The following is a 21,675-nucleotide window of genomic DNA, read 5'->3' as shown; positions in this document are numbered from 1 at the left end:
TAAGACAAATTTTATATATTGAATATTAGTTTTGATATAAGCTACTGCAGTATTTCAAAGGAATCAGTTTATACACAGATGTGTATGTACATTTTTTATTTATATATTTAAACAATCACATCTACAAATCATTTTTTTTTTTACAAAGGAATTTTGGGCAAAAGTTTACCCTGCAAATATCAGGGAGAAAGGGTGCATTTTAAAACTTAAACATTACTAAAAAGCTTCATATGCTTCAGTTTTTCTTCCACTTGAAGCTTTATCTAAAATCAGCAAACAGAACTCAGCCAACACAGCAGGACATTCCTGGGGACAGGGATAAAGGTCTAGTGGCTGATGTCCATGAAAGTCCTATCCTTCACAAAGAAGCCAAGACGGACATCCCAGAAGACTGGCAAGCAGTTCAATAGAGAGAACAGGGCCCAGATCTTTAAACTTCGCTGAGCTTATCAAGCTACTCGTTTCATAATGTGCAGCTTAACCAGCACACAATCACCTCTTATGTGATACAAATACAAGAAAAATCCCTTCTTGCAGCAGTTTTTATAGGAATTTAATTATTTCAACAACTATAAAATGACTAATATTTCACCCCATAAAATGTTCTGGTTTAAATAAAAAAAAAGAATTAAAAAAATACAGTTTGAGAAATGTGTGAATGGTCATTGAACATTGGTGACCACAAAAGACTCCACTTTTGAAATAGAACTGAAATGAACCGCATGATATTTGCAACCTGGCTTCAACTAAACAGCTTATCAGCTAAGATTTCTTAAAAAAAAGGGATTTTGAATTTGGTTGTGGGATGCCATGCACGAATGAGAAAGATAGGTTAGCCTAAATTATCCTAATTCTTGGCAATATGGAAGAACTACCTAATTGTTTTAAGATTCATGATCCCATTGTCATCTGTTTGGTTCCCAAACCATTTCAACCAATATACTTTGAAACCAGAATAATACTTATGTAACATAGCAAGAATAAAATGCAAGGATCCTTAATATAGACAAACACCTTAGCCCCCTCACCCCAATATTAGGAAATTTATAAAGTTCAGATAATTAATGCACCTTGTATTATAAGAATACTTTTGCAGGAAATAAGAGTGTTCAAATATTAAAGCAATGTTTTGTTCCAATATACCTGGAAAACTATCTTAGTTTTTTTTTGTGAAGCAAAACGTTCATTGTACAAACCACTATTATACAAACACCCTGGCTGTACATAATCACTTTCCAATGTAGACATCAGGCCTCTCTCCACTGACATCCTGTTTTAACAGTTCCGAATAATGGATTTCATAAGATCCACAGCTTATTTGAATAAAGGATAAGATTCCGTGTTTTATTATTTGAGAAAACGTTTCTGAAAATAAACCGCAACACTTTAATTGTTGGCCGCATCTGCCTGTCGCGGCCAGCTTTCTTCCTCCACTCCTGAGTCGTACTCCTCTTCAGAGGGGTCTTTAGCTGGTGCCCTAAAATAAAACAAAGTGTGTAAGTATGAACCACTTTGCTATTCCACAAAGCTTTTGAAACCCTTGAAAGACAGGATACTTGCCTGATGTACCGGGGCAGAGATTTTCCTTCCACCACTTCTTTGCTCAGTTCCACAGCCATTATGTTCGAATTTGGCACTTCAAACATGGGCTCCAGCAGCAGTTTCTCCTGTTACCATTTAATGAAATGCAAAAAAAAACCCACACACATATCATTCCATCTGAACACCATATCAGCATGTAAAGTACTATTGTAAGTTAACTTCCACTTCCTTACCATGATAGATCTCAGCCCACGAGCGCCCGTCTTCCTCTCCAAAGCCAGCCTGGCTATGGCCCTCAAAGCACCCTGGGTTACACTGAGTTCACACTGCAAAAAGATTTGGAGAAATCATTATTTATGGTAATATGGCAGATTATGAGTTTTGTCCTTTTCTAGAGCAGTAAGTGGGGTAAGGATTTGAAAAATAACGTACAACAGATTGGACAGCACGTTTCAATCAAACATGACAAAGCAGATGACATGCCATGTGCCAAATATGAGCACAATTTCTTACGGTCAGCATCCAGGGATTAACTTGCATTTTTATTAATGTGATGGCACACAGACTCAACTTCAGCAGGAGGTTTAAAACATGCAGGATGCTCTGTTGATATTAGGAGCAGAGAAGACATTAAAGGCCAGCAAGAGCTCACCTTGTCCATGCTGAACAGCGCCTGGTACTGGGGAACCACGGCATTGCGAGGCTCGGTCAGAATTCGCACCAGCGTGTCCTCATCCAGGCTGTGCAAAGGCACCACCACTGGCAGACGCCCCACAAACTCCGGGATCATGCCGAACTCGATCAGGTCCCGGGCCTCCACGAGGCGGAGCAGCCGGTCTTTCTCCTCGATTTCCTGCACGGTGCCTCCTTCTCCGCTGGCGTTGGCCAGGTCGGCAGCCGCCGCAGCCCTGCGGCCCTTCCCCAGGTTGGACGGTATGCCGAACCCCAGGTACTGCGGCAGACAAGAGTGGGGAATTGCCAGGGAATTAAAAAGAAAAGGAGGACTTCGACAAACTTTCAAACAGTGCATCATAAACCCGTTTGTACTTAAAACCAGGCCGTAAGCTCTCGATTTTCAAAGAGTGGAACATCTGTATGAATTACTCATAAGAAGCAAGCCAACATTATAAAGTTTCATTTATGGAAACAAAAAAGAAAATCACATTAAAAAATATGGTTTATTTTGAATGCTCCACTATCAGTTTATAAGGGCATCATGTTTGTACATCAGAATTTAGCAAGATCTCATTGCCATTTTTATAGAATAAAAAGAGAATTGTGGCCTTAAATATAACCAGAATATGTGTAATACCTGAGCACTCTCAAAGTCACAATAATCTATTTTATATTGCTATTGCAACTCACTAACCAACACCAACCTTCTCGTTTTTCCTTCTGCTGATGATCCTATCCAATCCATTGAAGGCACCTGAAGCCACAAACAGGATATTGGTAGTATCCACTTGCACAGTTTCTCCTCTCAGTTTCCTTGAGTTTTTTTCTGGAACATTAACAATGGTGCCCTCCAGGAGCTTCAGAAGACCCTATGCCAAAAACAAAGCAATTGGAAGTCATACAAGGGCAAAACTACTTCTTGGGCTTGAGATTTTGTTTTGGGATGTAATGTACACAAATTCCTTTTCAATACATCAACAAGATCACAAAAGATGTGTTAAACACCCATATAATAACAGACATATTAAAATCTCATGAAGGGTAAATAAACCTTTAAGTATGCTTTCTCCACGATTTGGTCAAGGACAGAGCTGCCAACATGTGATCAATGACATAGTGGTACTTGTGTACAAAAAGCACGTTTGTCAACATGTTTGGAGGTTATTCAAATGCTATATCCTGGCTAATACAGATAGTCGAGAAGAATATATGCTGCTGTAGAAGGTTACTATCACAAGGTTTCAAGCAGTTTCACTTCCTTGCATGAGACAAGGCTAAGTCACTGTTGCACTGCCTCTAAAGAACAATTTTGTTTTCCAACACTGACCTGCTGAACGCCTTCCCCACCCACATCTCGCAGCTGGTGAATTCCCGGCACACTGCCGATCTTGTCAACCTCATCCAAGAAGACAATTCCTGCAAGATGAGCAGAAAGCCCCAAGAAGCCAGATGAAATCTCTTTGGGCACTCATAAATGTAGCTTGCAGTGAACCTTTAACCGCTACAATTGTATTATAGCACTAGTGAAAAAAATACTGATGTACAGTTGAACAAAAACTGCTAAATTTAGTTACCACATAAAAATAAGTCAATATATGATATTCCCTAATGCGGCTGATTAAGTGGAACTTTTTCATAATCCAATTTTAATTTTTAAAACATTTAGAGGATTATCTTGACAGACTTTAGATCCATTTCTCTACATTAGAAACAATTCCCACCAGAGGAAAGAGTGCCTTTCTGCTACCCACCTTGCTGTGCTTTTTCAACAGCGTAGTTAGCGTCCTGCAGCAGCTTGGCGATGACAGACTCAATGTCTTCCCCCACATATCCTGCCTGAGTCAGTGTAGTGCAGTCACAAATTGCAAAAGGGACATCGAGGCATTTTGCGAGGGTCTGAGCCAGCAGAGTTTTACCTATTGACAGCACACACAAGGAGGAGAGATGTGCTAAAAACACACGCACACAACGCATGCAGGCTTTCCCAATACTTATTTGCTTCTGTACCCACCTGATCCAGTTGGGCCGAGCAGCAGGATGTTGCTTTTTTCCAGTTTAATCTCATCGTTGTTCGAATCCAGCACCTCAACTCCTCGCTTCTCCTGAGGGCTCTGCTGGTTCACCTGCTGCTGCATGGATGCCCCCAGGGCGTTGCCATGTGGACTGATCCCAGCAATCTGCAGCAACTCTGAAACAACACAAGGCTGCAGGTTAAAGAGGCAAGACATCAATACGGAAGTTATACATCAAATTCCTGTCAAAAAAAACATACACAGGGCAAACAAATCTGAACAAACACTGACATTTACACAAGGACATACAAGTAGTTAAAATCAAATTAAGAACACAGCAAAATGCCAGTTAGCTGCACAGAGTATTTAAATCTGGCTCTACAGTGACTACATCAGGATGCTCAAAACTTACAATGATTCCCTGAAATGTTATTTCCTTCCTCAACCCAGAGTGAAACTCTTCAACTGATGTTTGGGCGCTCTCATTCTTTAACAGGATGATTATACTGTCAACATCTCTCTGGTGCCTATTTTCCTGTTTGTTGCATAAACTCTTATGTGCTCCCTGACAACTCTTTGCTGACACTTATGATTCAATGGTTTTCACTGCTATGCAGGTAATCTAAAACCAGACCCTGAAACACCAACTGCTGGGATTGCTTCACACAGTAATGTAACAAGGCATTCTATGACAACTTTCCTTCCCAGTGAGATCTGATGGGCTTCTTTAAAGTCTTTTTCTGCTGCCATACAGGTGAAGTAGAAACAACATTTCTAGCACTACTTGTACAACAGGATAAAGGAAATGCGAATACAATTTGAATGAAGCAACCTGCTATCTGTACTGCCACTAATTTAACAAAAAATAAGAATTTCAGTGACTTTAGAGGTAAGTGATTTCTTGTCAGTAGATATACTTGTTATATACAGTTTGGAAGGATGGCCTGATCTAGGCAAGGTCTGGGTGGTGCCATAAGCCTTCCACATCTTAGTGTGGATCTTGACTGTGCTCCATGGGATACTTAAAGCCTTTGAAATCTTTTAATATCCATCTCCTCACTTGTGCCTTTCTACAACTTTATCTCAAAGTTCTTTTGAAAGCACCTTGCCGCCCATAGTGGATTCTTTGCTTTGAAATGCACTTCCAAGCAGTGGAATCCTCTAGAAACAGCTGGTTTAATTCTGAACTAATCAAAATCACCACAATTGATCACAGATGGAACCCATTAGTTAGCTGTGTGATCTGTAAGGTGCTTGGTTATACCCGAGCAAATTTACAAATGCAATTGTAAGGGGGGTGTTCACTTATCCAAATAAAGTTTTAGAATTTTATTTTCACTTGGCTAATGTAGGTTACTGTGCGTAAATAAAAATGGAACAAGCCTAATTTAATTAGTTTTTATTTTCAGTGTCATAAAACAAAAGGTACAAATTTTGAAAGGAGGTGGTGACTTTCTATACCCAGTTATCTGTCCAACAGTGAAAGTGAAAAAAACTGGGGGTTCCCAGTAAATTCAGAGGAGTGAACCGAAACCTGCAGTTTAATTGATAGAGCTACTATATTTTAATCCCAAAATCTTGGAAAACACCCAATTTATAATCCACAAATGAGGGAAAGAAATAACATTCCTAGCCAGAAGTTAATTATGTCTTTGGGCGATTCAATGCCTACCAGAGCTTATTCACAGAATTGCAGCATGCAAATTCCTTTCCACAAGGACATGTGGCAATTTCATTGAACAGTTTGTTTTCTGCACAGCAATATGTCGGGAAGCGTTTACGAGTTCAAGCCATTTTTATACCGTCTCCACTTCCCAATGAGAATGCAGGTACAGCCTACAAAATGTTTGCCAAATGCTTGTGATCACTGTGTGGCAAAAAAGTGATTAAGTAGGTCACTGGGAGACTTCATTTTTCTTCAAAAACATCTTTACCTCTGGGCTGAAATGAGTTCAATGCTCCTTCAGAAAATAAAGACTAAGAGCAAACACGATCAAATATATGCACTATTTGATCCCTGAAATAAAACAAAATACCTAAAACAGCTTAGAACCAATTCCTAATTTGCATGTCATATTTAAACATCAGATTTGATTTTTGATGGACGTATGCTAAAACAATACACTGTATTGTGTAGATAGCTAGGATTTTGGCATTTGTACAATAAAAAAATCAGCATATTACAAAATGAAACCAATGGAATGGGAAATGGCACTAGCTGTGAACCACAACATTTAGATGTTAATTTATTAATCCTCTACAATAGAACTCCAGAGTTAAGTGGTGAAAGACATGAGGGATGTTTACTTACTTGTAAATCTGTATTCATCCTCCCGTCTTCTTATTTCTAGTTCTACAGAAAGAGGATGAAAATTGCAATATCAAAGACAGCGCTATCAGGCTACATCAGCAGATCCTTTCCAGGTAAAATCATCATATATACGATATTTTACACAGACAGACAGTGTTCTGTACATCTCCCAGCTTTTCACCTGAGAGTAAATGCTATCCTTTCCATACAGTCCTCAAATAAGTTTAACAGGATAGCTGTAATGCACGAACAAGGGGGTACAAAATGTATACATTAAAAAGCTATTGTACAAATGCCAAATCATACACAGGAAGCTAAACTGCATGCTTACAGTTTTGCAATGCAACTTTTTATCCACAGGATTTGGGCTAATGCAGCTATAGGGTCACTACAGAAGTGGAGTCCTGCTTGATTTCTTCATGCCAGATCAGTTTCCGACTGAACACATCCACATAGATCAGTGTTTGCACCATCACAGTCCCGCATATAGCTACACAGACAACGGATCTGCACAGAAGCCTCTAAAAATTAAGCCGACCGACACATAACAGGATTAAGAGACACTTTTCTTTAAATCAGCTGGCCTCCACAGGTTTTCACACACCCCCAATCACAAAGATAAACCTAGCTGCAACTGAAATTGTCCACACGCAGCATAGTTCCAGCTTTTCTGTAATTCATTACCAACACCATCTACTTGTACTACTGGAGCATTTTTGCAAAGCTGTGGTAAGTTGCAAACAAAAATGTATTTACCATTCATACATTTTACACATGCAACAGATCTGACATGCACAGGTTGTGGTGTTAATATATTCTGCTTGCGAGTGCTGAAAAAAAAATGATTTTGTACTTGACTGATAAATATGGAAAGTAGAGAAAAAAAAACACTTATATAATAATGCAACAGCCTTCAGAATCCCCACAGAAATTCAGAAATGTAAAGATAAAAAGGTCATTAAAAGCAAAAGATTGTAAAAAGGAAAACAAGACAGCCTCCCTGTGACTGTATTGATGCAACTGACACTACTGTACTGACCTCGTGGTGTGAGAGAGGCCTGCTTCTCCACTTCTGCCTGCGGTCTCATGCTGGTAGGGATATTGTTGTAAATTCGTTTGTAGTGATTGTACACAGCAACCGAAAGCACTTTCTTCGCATACGACTGGCCAACGACATACTTATCGAGGTAGGCGTAGATCTGGAAGACAGTTTTAGCAAACGCAATCTTTGCATCTTTCCTGAAAGCACGAAGTCTTGCGAGAAAGGGGGTGAAAAGTACTTGAAGTATTCCTTTACTTAGGGTAGCAGAGGAGTTAGCAGACAACCTTAAGGACATCGGCCGAGTAATTAAGCTTTCCTACATTAATAATGATATCAAGTTGTATAAAGAAAGAATAAATGAAGAATACAGCTAGATTTTTCATACTGTTTTAGTTGAAATATTACTGGCACAAATCAAAACGTGTGATAATCTTCCAAATGTGGAAAAAAAATACTGGATAACTACATCCGAGTTCGGAACTAAGGCTCCTCGCTCCAAGTTTTTTTTTTCCCCTCACCTTTTTTGGGGGGGGAGGGGGTTTCTGCTGAAAAGCCAACTTCACAGCTTCCGCAGCCGATTCTGGCTCTTTGTTTAAACTCTTCTTCGAGTCGGTCTCTGACAGCACCACAAAAAAGTGGTGGCATTTTTCACATTTCACGAAGCGGGTTGAGGCTAGAACACAAAAAAAAATCAACAAACAAAAAGTTTACAGCAGGATGGATTTGACCCCCATCTTCAGGCTGGATTGAATTAAAGCTTTGGCCTACCTGCACACCACATTCTTTGGAAAACACAGCTTCATTTTTTGGAAACGCAGCTTCATATGAAATCACTCTGTACTGTAGTGATGCTTCCACTACCAACTGTAAATCTCAGTACGCTCATTCTGAAACCTACAGTCAATTTTTGTTTCAGATTTCCTTCCTTCAGCCACAAACTACTGGATTCCAGCGACAATGCATGAAAACAGTATCATTGCATCACTAGATAGATAAATATTAAAATTTAAAAAAAGCCTTCACCAGTCACCTAGTTACTGAATACAGGCATAACCAGGCCCAGCTTCTCAGAGTCAATGAGAACATACCACAAAGTGATGAAGTCATTGCAGATATAATTCTGAGGAAGGGCAAACTTGACTTATTCAGTCAGTATTAATGTTCTGAAGAAGTGTCGTCTGCTTGTCTTTGTTTTTTACACAGATCTAATACTCCTAAAATAACACTTACAGACAAAGGTTTCCACATGAGTGCATGGGTCCCCACACTTAGGACAGTGCAGATGATTTCCTCCTTTTCCTGAATTTCCAGATCCTGTGGACCTTTTCCCACTGCCTTCGCCAACGGATTTCTGGTTTTTAACAAACATTAAGAGAAAACGATCAGAAATGAAGATGTGTTTTTCAGATGTACTAAAAAAATTTAACATTACACACCCAATACAGCATTTGACCACATGGACGAAGGGATTTTTTTGTTAAAAAGCTTGACGTTCACTTCTGTGATCAGAACGAGAACAAATGAACTAGGATTACCTTTCCCCCATCTCCAGGACCATCTTTAGCTGAGCTATCCTTTGATGCAAAATACACAGCTGTCTCTGAAAACGACCGGACAGGCAGTCTCCTTGCCAAGTGAACTTCTTGTGCCCCTGGTCTGGTCAATGTATATAAGTGCATCCGAGAGCAGGAGATTCCTGTAACACAAGAGATTAGCAAACGGAGTGAGATCCTGTTGGAGGAATGCACTGGGTTTTTATTATTTAAGTCAGAGGATATTCCTGAACCAACACACCACCAGGTAAGCCTACGTTGATCTCGAGGCTAGAAAATTCACATGACTTCCACTTAAGAAGACGTCACACCTAGCACTTTTCTTCCAGGAAAAAAAAAATGATTACAGCACAAGCAACAATGAACCAGGAACACATAATGAAAGAATGGGTAAAATATCAGTTACAATGCTATATCACCATGACAAGAGAACTGTTTCTTGACCTATTTTAAATAAAAACAAAGAAAGCCTTTATAGTTCTTTGTTGATTGTTTTTTTATTGCAACTGTTGTGCTAGACTGTAACAGAAACATTTCCCCGAGGGGATAATTAAAAAGCTTCATGCACAGGTTCGTCAAGAAAGTCGCCATTTCTGTGAAAAAATACAGAATACTAGAATTTTTTTTGAAAAGGTGTAGTTAAAGGTTAACGTTAACTAATTTCATATTCAATTTTATAAAAGAGGAATGCAGATATTGTAGTGCTCTATCACATTTTAAACACGCGAATCGCCTGATAATGCACATTAGCACAGAAGCGCTCAAATTTCTGAGTTGCTTTGACCGAGTACACCAAACTCACGGCTCACAGGAGTAAGGCTTAGACATATTCTTAATAGTTACAATAATTTTTAACAGACGCCCAAAGACTAAATTGGTGTATTCATTGTTTTTTTTATCAATGGTTTTAAGGTGTTGCCAAGTGCTTTCTTCCAATAGCAAAAATAAAAATCAAGCAACAGTATTCTGGCAGGTAAATTCTCATGCTTATCAACAACGACGCAGAAGAACATCAAAATGGTACTGACAATAGGTCGGGAAAGAAAGTACAAACGAGAAACATCGTATTACAAAAAGCTCTACATGAAATACTGTAGATGTAAATTGTTAAAACTCAATAACTAACACGCATTTCGCATTTCCCAGATATTATAATGCAGCAAAGTGTGTAAAGGCAGGAAAGCAATCTACTCAAATACACGGATTATAATATAATACCATTTCCAAAAAAGCCATATGTAAACCAAATAGGAGGAAAAAACGTTTCAGAAGAGTTACCTTTATGAGCGGAATTCATTAGCAGTCTCGCGGCTGCAGAACACGTGCAGGACATAGCTGCTCACTGGTGTCCTTTACTTTAAGAAAAAAGTCCAGTCAGAAAATAAGAAGTATATTAACTCCGCACTACAGCCTTGTAACAGCACGTTCTGTTCCAGGAGTGCCGATGTTGACAAATTGTTGGTAGGCCACAGCCCGTCAACACCGAAACACAAACCAACGAATAGCAAGAACATATAAAACCGCGTCTAAAACGTTAAGACAGCACCGTTTCCCGTGACTGCAAATGTACACAATGCAAACGATGAGCAGTCGGTGTGAAACAGAAACAACAATATGGTCAAAAAGCCGTTTCTCAGGTGGCCTCAACGACAACAAACTATCCCGAAGCTACAGCTCCACACCGAGGAAAGAAATCCGTCGAGTCACGGCGTTTTAAAAGGAGGTTCCGGCTCGGACGAGGCTGTTTGTTTGTCTAGCGGAGTACACTTCGCAAACGTATTTCACGGGGAAAAAAATATTTTTTCCGTGCTATAAAGTGACACTGTATTGCACTCAGTGTGATGTAACCCCCCTACCGCTTCAATCTAGGTCAGCTAGGTATGGAGCTAACTGCACGAACCTGCCAGTGTTACGTAGCTGTTTGGGCTACATCACATGTCACAAAGGGGTGGAGAAAATAGTTAAAAAAGTGCAACTTTAGTACTGTAGTGCGAAGATGCTGATGGTTGTTTCGTGCAGTGGGGGGGGGGGGGGTGTGTGTGTGTACCATTAGAGTTTTTTTTAAACTAAAGACAAACTGCAAGAGTCATAGCACGTTTGTGTTTCCGTTTCGGCGACGTGAATTCATGTTAGCAGAACTGTCAAGTGAAATGCTGTGCTTTCGAAACAGTGTTTGGTAATGTAAACTGAAGTGTTTTCAAACCTCTTTTTCTAAAAACTCCTCATGTTTAGCACATTTTAAACATGAATGCACGTACACTATTTCCAATTCACGGGGAATCCGGAGGATCACGGCAAGTAACGGCCCCAAAGTGGAGTACCCTCTGGAAGCCAGTCCACTGCAGGACACACACAGACAGCAGGGACACGTTTCCAAAAAAGCCATTTAACCGGAGCCAGAAGCCAAAAACCAGAGCACCAGGAAGAAACCCATGTGAACAGGTGGAAAACACACAGACTCCAAGTAAACAGCACCCACGGTCCAGAATTGAACTGAGTGAAGCGAGACAGCAATTAGGATATTTTCATCTACTTTAATATATATATATATGCTGCACAGTAGTAGTACCCAGACTACAGTTTGCTGTAAATCAGTGGTTTCTATTTCTGGTCCTGGGGGAACACTGTACCTGCTGGTTTTCATTCTGTTTGCATTTTAAACTTAATTTTAAACAGATTATTTACAGTAACTTGTTTCTTTGGTCAGTCCAGAGTTTCAAAAGAACATGCAACTTACTTCCAAGTGCGCAGCTAAGTGGAAACTATATGGGGGTGCATTTAATACCGAATAAAGGAGGCACCTTTTTACCCACAGGGTTTTGGGAATCTGGACTACCCAGCCATACTGTTGAAGGCAATACCCTGGCGTCTTTCAAGAAACGGCTGGAACAGCCAACATATCTGTTTGAGGAAAGTTCTGAAACTCAGAAACTGGTACAGAGTGAGATATCCCTATTACAAATCCCATTCCACCTTTCAAGACCTGAAAATAAATGTACCGTTCTGCCCCCAAATAGTAAACTCAAATCCACAAACAAGCCTGCGATGAAGACCTCGCCTGGAGAACAAACAGGAGGACGCGGTGTTCGTCCAGGACCAGGGCTGCACATCACCGCCTGTTTATCCAAGAGTGAAAAATGTCGCTATATCTTTAATGAGCGTCAGGGTCAACGTGAAGCCTTTCTGGTCCGCGCAGAATCAGTGCGCAGATCGCGGAAGTGCCCTGCAGTGTGTGTGTGTGTCATGTGACTTTGGGAAGAGAGGAGTAGCTCTCTGCGAATCCAGGGATTTGAAAGTGTACGACAGAGAGGGGCTGGATGGTACCAAAAACAAACACGGTAATTTTCTTTGTGCTTTATGTTTTTTTCTTTCGAAAGATACGATGGTTAACCTTTTTTCAAAGACGTCCGCCCCTACGTTTGGTGTGTGTGTTCTTTTATTAATACGTTGAAAGTTAGGATCTCTGTTATTGTTGCTGACGGTAGAACTCAGTTTTACCCTATCCGTACGAAGTTCACAGTTTTTGGACCACTTTCGCAGTTTTTCTTTTAAGAAGAGAAAGTAACTTTTAATGCTATTCAGGGCACACTGGTACGCCAAAACGGTGCGCATCTGATTCGTGTATGTGTCTGCAAAAACATGACTGGAATAAAGCTCCTTTGAGCTCGTGAAAGCTGCGTGGTTTTTAGATGTTTGTGTAATATGTCCTGTTCTACGACTCAATGAACCATATCTCGGGAAGCGCTTTTACCCAAACATGTTTTTAAAACTGAATCACTGAAGTGGATTTCTTGCATTCAGCTCATAATCAAGCCCAATCACTGAAATTCATTGCCGAGTGTTGCCAAAACCTCTCTCAGATACTTTTAAGCACATGTGAACACCTATTTCCCCCCCGTATATGTTATGAGAAAGTCGTTTAAATTCAGAACGATTCAATTTTAAATTTTGCTATCAACATAGAAAAAGGAAAACAGCTGCTCGAAAAAGTACCGAGTAAAAAAAAGACGTTCACAGCGGCTACATTATAGTAATCTAAAGTATATTCTCCAGAACTATTACTATTAACCACCTGTTTTATTGTTTCCCGAAAGCTATGTTTGACTGGCACACGCGCTAAATGTAAAGTTGTGTTCTTACAGTTGTTGTTAGGGCTATGGTTAGATAAACATTTTATAAAGCGAGATGTTTTTTTCCCCAGACCAGTTGTAACAAAATATCAGAATTAAAGGATTGCAATTATTCCAGTGATTTGTCATCAACTCTAATAGTGACACAGGCTGGGGTTGAATATGCTGGGTGACCGGTGAGGGTTACCTGATGTGAATTCTTCAAGAGAATAACTGCAAAAGGTCACTTGCTAAACCATTCATGTCCCCCGTTACAGAATATTATTTCATCATGATAAAGATCTGTCAGACACTGTGCTTAAAGCTTTAAAAGCAGGGGCAGTGTAATCAATTTAATATCTCAAGCCGTATTATAATGACAAAGTGAAATAGAGAAAGCTTTGGTCACGATGGCCTTTTTCCACACAAATCATGTGGTGAGAGTGACAGATACGCTGTCAGTCTATCCTCACATGGTGAAATCTGAACTGTCAATAGCTTAGTGATGCCAAGCCAAAAGAGCCTTTTTTTATTCCTGACTTTCAGTTCTTGACATCTTTGCAGGTCAGCCATAGAATGTATAGATTTTTTTCCCTTGGTACATTCATCACCAGAGTCGGTTTATTTGTGGATATGTGTTTTTTGTGTTGTTATTAAGGCAATATTGAGCAACGTCCTTCCTCCTTCCAAGCCATGGAGGAGATAAGAGTGTCTCCTGACTACAACTGGTTCAGAAGCACAGTTCCACTTAAAAGGGTAGGTTTCTTCTCTCTCATCCTGTCTTTTCAGGTTTGGTTCTTGTAAATGAAAAACTCAGCAAAGAAAGTAAAACTCTAAGAGCCAAAAATACTTTCTTGTAACTTCCCTCGGTGAGCTTGTGGTTTGTCAGCTGTTATTCACAACATGGAATTCAGAAGCTAAACTGTACCACAGAACAAGCAATCTGCATCACAGGTGCTAGGTTACTTGTTAAAGAATAACTTATTAACTACTTTTAATATTTATTATAGTCATTTTTCAGTTTTCTTGTTCTGTGCAGCTCTTTACCAGGAGTTGAAGAATTGCTCATGAGAGGCTGATTTGTTTCAGCAGTTATCTTAGGCTGCAATCTCCTTTTTGCAACATGTTGGCAACGTGTGATTCTCATGTGACCTAAGCACACTTTTTTATAACGTGTAAAAAAAATAGTTCTCAAAAACCACTCGAGATGAGTGCTGCCATTCAGAAACTAGGTGACAAAGTACACATGGCAGACGGTTAGGCTGTGCTCCTAGATTTTCATTACAATTGGAAGAGCCCTCAGACTCATCTCACCCTGGTGTGAGTCAGTTTGGACGGTGGGGGAGGGACATGGTCTTTGTTCACCTTTCATGTGTTAAACAGTACCTTTGGAGTCTGTGTAATGTTTCCCACAGATTATCGTGGATGATGACGACAGTAAGGTTTGGTCCCTGTACGATGCAGGGCCAAAAAACATAAGGTGTCCCATCATATTCCTTCCACCTGTGAGTGGCACGGCGGATGTGTTTTTCCAGCAGGTTCTGGCTCTGACGGGATGGGGTTACCGGGTGATCTCTGTGAGTATGCCGTCGGCTGCTTTCCTCTGCATCTGTGCAGCTGTGAGATTCTGGTGGCGTGGTGCGTTACAGTTCACAGACCTATCCATGCCCTTGTTGAATATGAGCTAAAAGTTGATTTAGCAAAGAAAGCTCAGGTGTTCATGTACAGTATGAGTTCTATATTCAGTACATCAATAGTGCAACTGTAAAAACAATTGGTATTTGTCAATTCACAGTGTTAAAATGTACAGAGTATTGCAAATAAATGTAAAGAATGTTGCATGTAAATATGTTGAGAACTGTTGTGGGAAATCCTTCATCCAAGGAGCAGGACACAGTCTTTGTGGATTCAGTTGTTTTATTGAGCTCAATAATGACATCAACACGCGTTGGGTCTGCCCTGCAGGACAGACAAACTGCAAGGGTTTCCCAGCTCTTATATACAGTAAGATATATCAGGAAGGGCGGAGCGGTGGCTCTGTGGCTAAGGATCTGCGCCTGTGACTGGAAGGTTGCCGGTTCAAATCCCGCGGCCGGCAGAGGAATCCTACTCCGTTAGGGCCCCTGAGCAAGGCCCTTAACCCTAACTGCTCCAGGGGCACCGTACAATGGCAGACCCTGCGCTCTGACCCCAAGCTTCTCCCTGTCTGTGTGTCTGTGTCTCCATGGAGAAAAGCTGGGGTATGCGAAAAGACGAATTTCTAATGCAAGAAATTGTATAGGGCTAATAAAGAAACATTATAAACATTATTTAGATGTTTTGTTTCACTGCTTCATGTGTATTCGTCTTGCCCTTTGATATGTAGCATGAAGTGACCGGTTGGTCCTGTCTCAAGTCCTGTCCTTTGATGTGTAGCTGTCCTTTGATATGTAGCATGAGATGACCGGTTGGTCCTGTCTCAAGTCCTGTCCTTTGATGTGTAGCTGTAATTGTTGGAGCTGCTTAAGATATGTTAAAACAGCCGACATATTACACAATGCGCCTGAACCAACACTGTAGTGTTGAATACAGATACATTATATATATATTTTCCATCAATAATATATATATAAGTGTTTTCCTACTTCAGAACCATGCTGTAAGTTTAAATTGTTCACTGTTTTTATGTCATCTGGTGGTTTTCACAAGGCCTCAGAAGGTTAACAGGAGTTTCTCGAATAAATTTGATACCCTGTGACTGGGTATTAAAAGAGACTGAACATGGAAGCAAAGCACGCCATACCTCTTCTTCATGGGGGATGTCAGGGGATTGTTTGAGGATCCAAGTTAAAGTATTATCGAGCTCTTCAACTGTAGTGACTGCTATAAATAAAATACATGCAACATCATCGCAGTTGTGAATAATAGAAAAAGATGTCCTCTGCTATAGGGTTGGTTTCCTGTGGGCCTCGTGTCCTAGTTAGAAATGAAAAACGGACAAATTACAAAACCCAACAGCCAGGAGGTTTAGAGAGCAAAGACACCACTGCTCTTGACTGGTTATAGTAATCTCTTGTAGAACACGTGCAAGCTGAAGAAAGAACAAGTTGCACAACCTGGAGGAAATGGCCAGCTTCTGATAGGAGGAGTTCTGAACATTGTGCATTTAGAAATGTCTGTCATAAACAGTTACGTGTATGTGTATAATGGAACAATATTAAAATTAATACAAATCCAGTTTTTGATTTGTTAAATCCGCTTTATTACAGTTAATCAAGGGCTTGAATATACAGTATGTGAGGCATCTGCATACTGTCAGTTCATTTCCAGTGAACAATCCCAGCGGTACAGATGGCTGCCACTTCACAAAGCTGTTGTTTCAAGTACATGGATGATCTACAGTGCTCTTGGCCAGTTGGAATATACCATCACAAACATTATCCAGGAGACTACATAACATTTTGTTAAAATTAATTCTCCTTTTTTTGGTGTTCAAGCTTCAGTATCCCATCTACTGGGATCTTCTGGAATTTTGTGATGGATTCCGTAAGTTGTTGGATCACCTGCAGCTTGATAAGGTTGGTAATTGCTTAATAAACATCAGATTGAATTTGTCATGCTTTAACAATGAGCAAGTGGTGGGTGGGAAGTGGTGAAATTGTTGTCACATTTTGACAAATGATTTTATCATATGTTATGGGTTTGAAACCTTCCTTGTAAGGACAGTTGTGGTTTAAAGCAGGGCCGGATTTTGGTGTTCTTAGGCCCTAGGCACTTTCACTCCGAAATGTGCAAAAAGAGGGGTGAAAGCCAATTGAATGACGTCGATCGACATGATGCACTTCAAACTATTCTAACGCTAAACCATGTGATTGATGGAGCGAGTCGAGCGACTTCTAGTTTCTAGAAGGATTATTGGTTTGGAGCACCGAGTCGATAGCAAGCATGTTGTTTCAGCTCATTTTTTGTTGGTCACTAGTGTTTCCCTCCTTAGTAGGCCCTAAAAATGTCATAGGTATGGGAAATCCAGCACTGGTTTAAAGGTGGTCTTCTGATTGTTGATGGCCATTTTATTCTTTTTTTTTTTAAAGATTCACCTCTTTGGAGCTTCTTTAGGGGGCTTCTTGGCTCAGAAGTTTGCAGAATATACACACAAATCCCCCCGAGTACATTCTCTCATTCTGTGCAACTCCTTCAGCGACACCTCCATCTTCAACCAGACCTGGACAGCAAACAGGTACAGCAGCCAGCTGGCCTGCCTCTGCATGGCTACATCTATAATGGAACTTAATAAACCTGAGACAGTATTTTGACTGAACATTTCTTAGCTTTTAAAGGGATACTAGGGGATAGAAAAAAAAAACGTATTTATTTATTTTGCATTTCAGTTTCTGGTTGATGCCTGCCTTTATGCTGAAGAAAATAGTGTTGGGGAACTTTGCCACAGGTCCGGTAGACCCAAAAATGGCACATGCAATTGACTTCATGGTTGATCGGGTAAGATAAATAGTTTGGATACTTCATGTATTTTTATTTTACAACTGCTGGAGTATCAGTCCTCCAAATGATCTGATGAAGTAATTCTATGAAAAGCATTTTGTATGCCACACTATCCTAGTGATTCATCAATTTCTACTCGCGTTATCTCACTCGGCAACAAAATCCTTCAGTCTTTCTAGAGATCTCTGGTACAGCTTTTACATTGCACTCACATACTAAATAACATTAATGACCTTTTACTCAAGAAACAGGGATACTTTATTGTAGCTTGTTCACTCCCCCATCTCGCCCCTCGAATTCTGAGAAATGTGACGTCAGTGCCAACAGGAGACCATGTCTGTTTAATGGTCATAAGGAAAGATTATTTTAACGAAGTAAACTGTCTGTTCGGGTGCCAGACAGAGATCATGTAAATGTGCTGAACATTCCTGCCTTATTGGATTACAGAATTTGTTGTGTTTTCTGCTTTGTTCCATGTGGCTTAGCTGGAGAGTTTGAGTCAGAGCGAACTGGCTGCTCGGCTGACGTTGAACTGCCAGAATTCCTACGTGGAGCCTCACAAAATAAAGGATGTTGCAGTGACCATTATGGATGTAAGCCTGCATTTCTGCCTTAAAGCAATGAGTGATAATAGTGTTGGGTACTGCTTTAATTAATGCTGAGCCTTTTTTTTACACAGGGTAATAATAATAATAATAATAATAATAATAATTGCTTACATTTATATAGCGCTTTTCTGGACACTCCACTCAAAGGGCTTTACAGGCAATGGGGACTCCCCTCCACCACCACCAATGTGCAGCATCCACCTGGATGATGCGACAGCAGCCATAGTGCGCCAGAACGCTCACCACACGTCAGCGATCAGTGGGGAGGAGAGCAGAGTAATTAAGCCAATTTATAGAGGGGGATTGTTAGGAGGCCATGATTGATAAAGGCCGATGGGGAAATTTGGCCAGGACGCCGGGGTACCTGTCAGGTAATACACAGTTATTAACAGGAGTGAGTTTTCTGAATCTGAGTGATTGAAATATCCTTTTTTTCCCCCCAAACCTGTCTTGCATGTAGGTGTTTGATCAGAGTGCACTTTCACATGAAGCAAAAGAAGAAATGTATAAGCTGTATCCAAATGCCAGACGAGCACACCTTAAAACAGGCGGCAACTTCCCATACCTGTGCAGAAGTGCTGAAGTCAACCTTTACATACAGGTGCGAGTGCTTGATATTCTGTGTAAGGGATAGCAGGCAGCTAGGAACACCATCCCTACTTTGCATTACCTTGCTGTAAATCTGCTTGTAAAGACTGTTAATGTGAATTATACTGTATATACACACTACTATGAAATAAATCTTAGATCTCAGACAAAGTGAGCAGGTACTATTAATTTATGTGCATCACCAGTTTTCTTTAGGCTGTATTAGTGTTTTTTTTTACTATTTCAACAGCTTTGATTTTGGTGGGAAGAATCCAAGCTCATCATTTATAAACCTTCGATTCATATTGATCAGAATGATCAAAAACATGACCACAACACAGCGTAAACTATACATGAGTGGTCAAAATAAAGTGTTGTAATACTTTAGTACCTTATCCATCACGTTTACCAATCAGGTGTACTTCGTGCTTTTGCTCCTCTCTCCACATTCATAAAGAAAATACTCTATTCTCTACAAATAGCAGATCTCTTCATTGTTGGCTCAAAGCATAATGGCTACAGTTTCAACCATCCACTGAAGATATCTTTCTAATATCTAATAAAATAAAGGAGGAATCTAAAACTGTAAAATGAACAAAACAGTGTATAATGCCTAGGACGTCTGGACAGCAGTGCAGATATGATTATTTATATATGGTAGCTTGTACAATTTTGTATGGCAAATATTTCACATTTATCCATTTTGATTCTGTTGCTACAAAAACTCTAGAAATATTTAACCAGAAGGAAAGTATTTTAATAATATTAGGTCTTAAGCAACAATAAACAACTCCTGATAAAACTATCAAGATATTTTTGTGTGATGTTGTAGCAGGGGGAGGAATAGAAACTCCTTGACCAACACTGCAAGCTTTTGATGCTTTTTTTGAAAATTTTTTTTAGTGAAATACCCTAGAAATCACATGTAAAAAAGGAACTGATAGTACACCCACCTATCCAGGTGCAAAAAGGATATTTTTTCTTTTCCCTTAAGACAAAGTGATTTTTAGTAAATGGCTAAAATGACCCAGCAAAGGGTCTGACATTAATCCCTTCTGATTAAGTGATAAAACCATTAAAAAGTTCAAGTTTTACATTTCTAAATTTGTGTTAAGGTTGTTAATCTCATCCATTCCCAAATCCACAAAAATTGATCGGAATCAACATTTTACTTGATCTCCTGCAGAACAGGTATTCTGATTTACGACCATGAAATTGTCATTGCTCCATGGCGTTGTTTTATGTTTTTTGATTCATTCTTCCTGGTGGCTGCCCGTTCCTTCACAGCTTTCTGCTTGCTTCCCAGATTCATTTGCGCCAGTTCCACGGAACAAGATATGCAGCGATTGATCCCAGCATGGTCAGTACAGAGGAGCTGGAGGTTCAGAAAACCCAGGACAGCGACGAGGAGAAATAAGAGCCTGCATCGTCTCCAGGTTGTCTTTGTATAATGGATAAACTATTAACTGTACATTTCCGCATTGAATTGATAACCACAAAGGATCTGATCACTGTGGACTGAGAATTTCTAGCACTCAAAAATGCCAGGACTGAAACCGTTTTGCATTTTTTCTCGATGGCATTCTGGGGTTTTTTAGATGTTGAGTACAATCAACAAGCAGCAACAGCACTAAGTTAAGGATCCTATTTTTACTTTACAGATAAGAAAAATGGTATTTTTTAGAAATCATTGCTACTGTAAATACATATAACTTGGCTACACAGCTTTCTAAATTAAGAAAACTTCATTTGACCCTATTTCTGTACTTTATTGCCTTACTTTTTTTTCCTGTGGCACTTACTGCTTATCCCCAGTTCATAGGTGAGTTGTCAGTTTTTAGTTTTTATATTTTAACATCAACAATCTTTTCAGTTTTGTTAGTCCAAACCTGAATTATCATGCACTGATCTGACAAAAATAGCTACATAAAGTTGAAAAAATGTATTGAAGAACCTTTTGTTAAAATGCTTTAATTACCTGTTGGAATAAAACATACTTATTTACTACAGTGTGTTTTTTGGGGTGGCGGGGGGCTTTGTACCTGAGTTACAAAGGGTTAAAAGATATATTTCACCTGCTGTGGAGATGGATTATGACATTATTCCCCATTATTTACAAACACTGCAATGTAAGGGTGAAAATGCTACAGGAAGAGTGGCCCTGCACACATTAATGAGTGTTTAATTAGTTCTTTATACTGGATGAGCATAACAATGGCTTGTTGTTCTCGAGTTATGAAACAGTGGTTCCCTGAACAGGTATGTAAGATGTTTTTGAATATGCTTCAGCTGATGCTGAAATTCCAACAGCAGCTTTTGTTTGGTAATACAAATACAGTTCTGTTCCAGCTAACAGTCACATGTTCCCCAACACCTGTTTTTGTTGACATTTTTCTCTTTCTTGCCATGGTCCCTGGACCACTGCAAAGCACTTCCCCCCTTGATAAGCTTCACTGCTTTCTGTCACTTCTTGTTGCTGTTGATGCATTCAGATACACTGATGTCATTGTCTTTGAAAAGTTTTGGAAAGTTAGAGAAGAGATTGTGGGACCTACCCAAACAGTACGCCATGAATGGTTTCTAATGTAAACTCTTCTGTTGCAGATTTAAACAGTAGAAAATGTCAATATATTAATTGGATGCAATGCACCACATTTGAGGTATCCTAAAATGCACTGCAGGTTACAGTATATATTTGTTTTTATTCTTCTGGAAAGGAAAGCATTCTTCTTTTGTAACTTCCAGGGTACTGTTTA

At 39.8% G+C, this 21,675-nt stretch overlaps 2 protein-coding genes across 3 annotated transcripts; one reads left to right on the top strand and one right to left on the bottom strand.

The window, feature by feature from the left end:
• Positions 1-81: 81 nt before the first annotated feature.
• Positions 82-11,029, bottom strand: clpxa (caseinolytic mitochondrial matrix peptidase chaperone subunit Xa). Of its 2 annotated transcripts, XM_015343289.2 has the most exons (15): positions 10,818-11,029; positions 10,414-10,490; positions 9,118-9,278; positions 8,813-8,933; positions 8,101-8,255; positions 7,580-7,739; positions 6,541-6,582; positions 4,229-4,405; positions 3,969-4,133; positions 3,545-3,633; positions 2,922-3,086; positions 2,195-2,494; positions 1,776-1,868; positions 1,561-1,667; positions 82-1,477 (listed from the first exon to the last, which is right to left on the bottom strand). In XM_015343289.2, the coding sequence occupies exons 2-15, from the start codon at positions 10,466-10,468 to the stop codon at positions 1,387-1,389; spliced, it is 1,881 nt and encodes a 626-aa protein (XP_015198775.2). In that variant the 5' UTR covers positions 10,469-10,490; positions 10,818-11,029; the 3' UTR covers positions 82-1,386. The 2 variants fall into 2 exon arrangements, with proteins under 2 accessions (XP_015198775.2, XP_069046698.1); XM_069190597.1 differs by lacking the exon at positions 6,541-6,582 and having other exon boundaries at positions 10,414-11,029.
• Positions 11,030-12,274: 1,245 nt separating this feature from the next.
• Positions 12,275-20,923, top strand: spg21 (SPG21 abhydrolase domain containing, maspardin). The gene is made up of 9 exons (XM_006628764.3): positions 12,275-12,473; positions 13,903-14,000; positions 14,660-14,821; positions 16,721-16,801; positions 17,315-17,460; positions 17,612-17,720; positions 18,209-18,316; positions 18,792-18,932; positions 20,226-20,923. Exons 1-9 carry the CDS (start codon positions 12,290-12,292, stop codon positions 20,334-20,336), a joined length of 1,140 nt encoding a protein of 379 aa, XP_006628827.2. The 5' UTR covers positions 12,275-12,289; the 3' UTR covers positions 20,337-20,923.
• The last annotated feature ends 752 nt before the right edge of the window (positions 20,924-21,675 follow it).

Source organism: Lepisosteus oculatus, chromosome 5 (genome assembly GCF_040954835.1).
Source record: "Lepisosteus oculatus isolate fLepOcu1 chromosome 5, fLepOcu1.hap2, whole genome shotgun sequence".
Taxonomy (NCBI): domain Eukaryota; kingdom Metazoa; phylum Chordata; class Actinopteri; order Semionotiformes; family Lepisosteidae; genus Lepisosteus; species Lepisosteus oculatus.
This window is presented reverse-complemented; position numbering and strand designations above follow the sequence as displayed.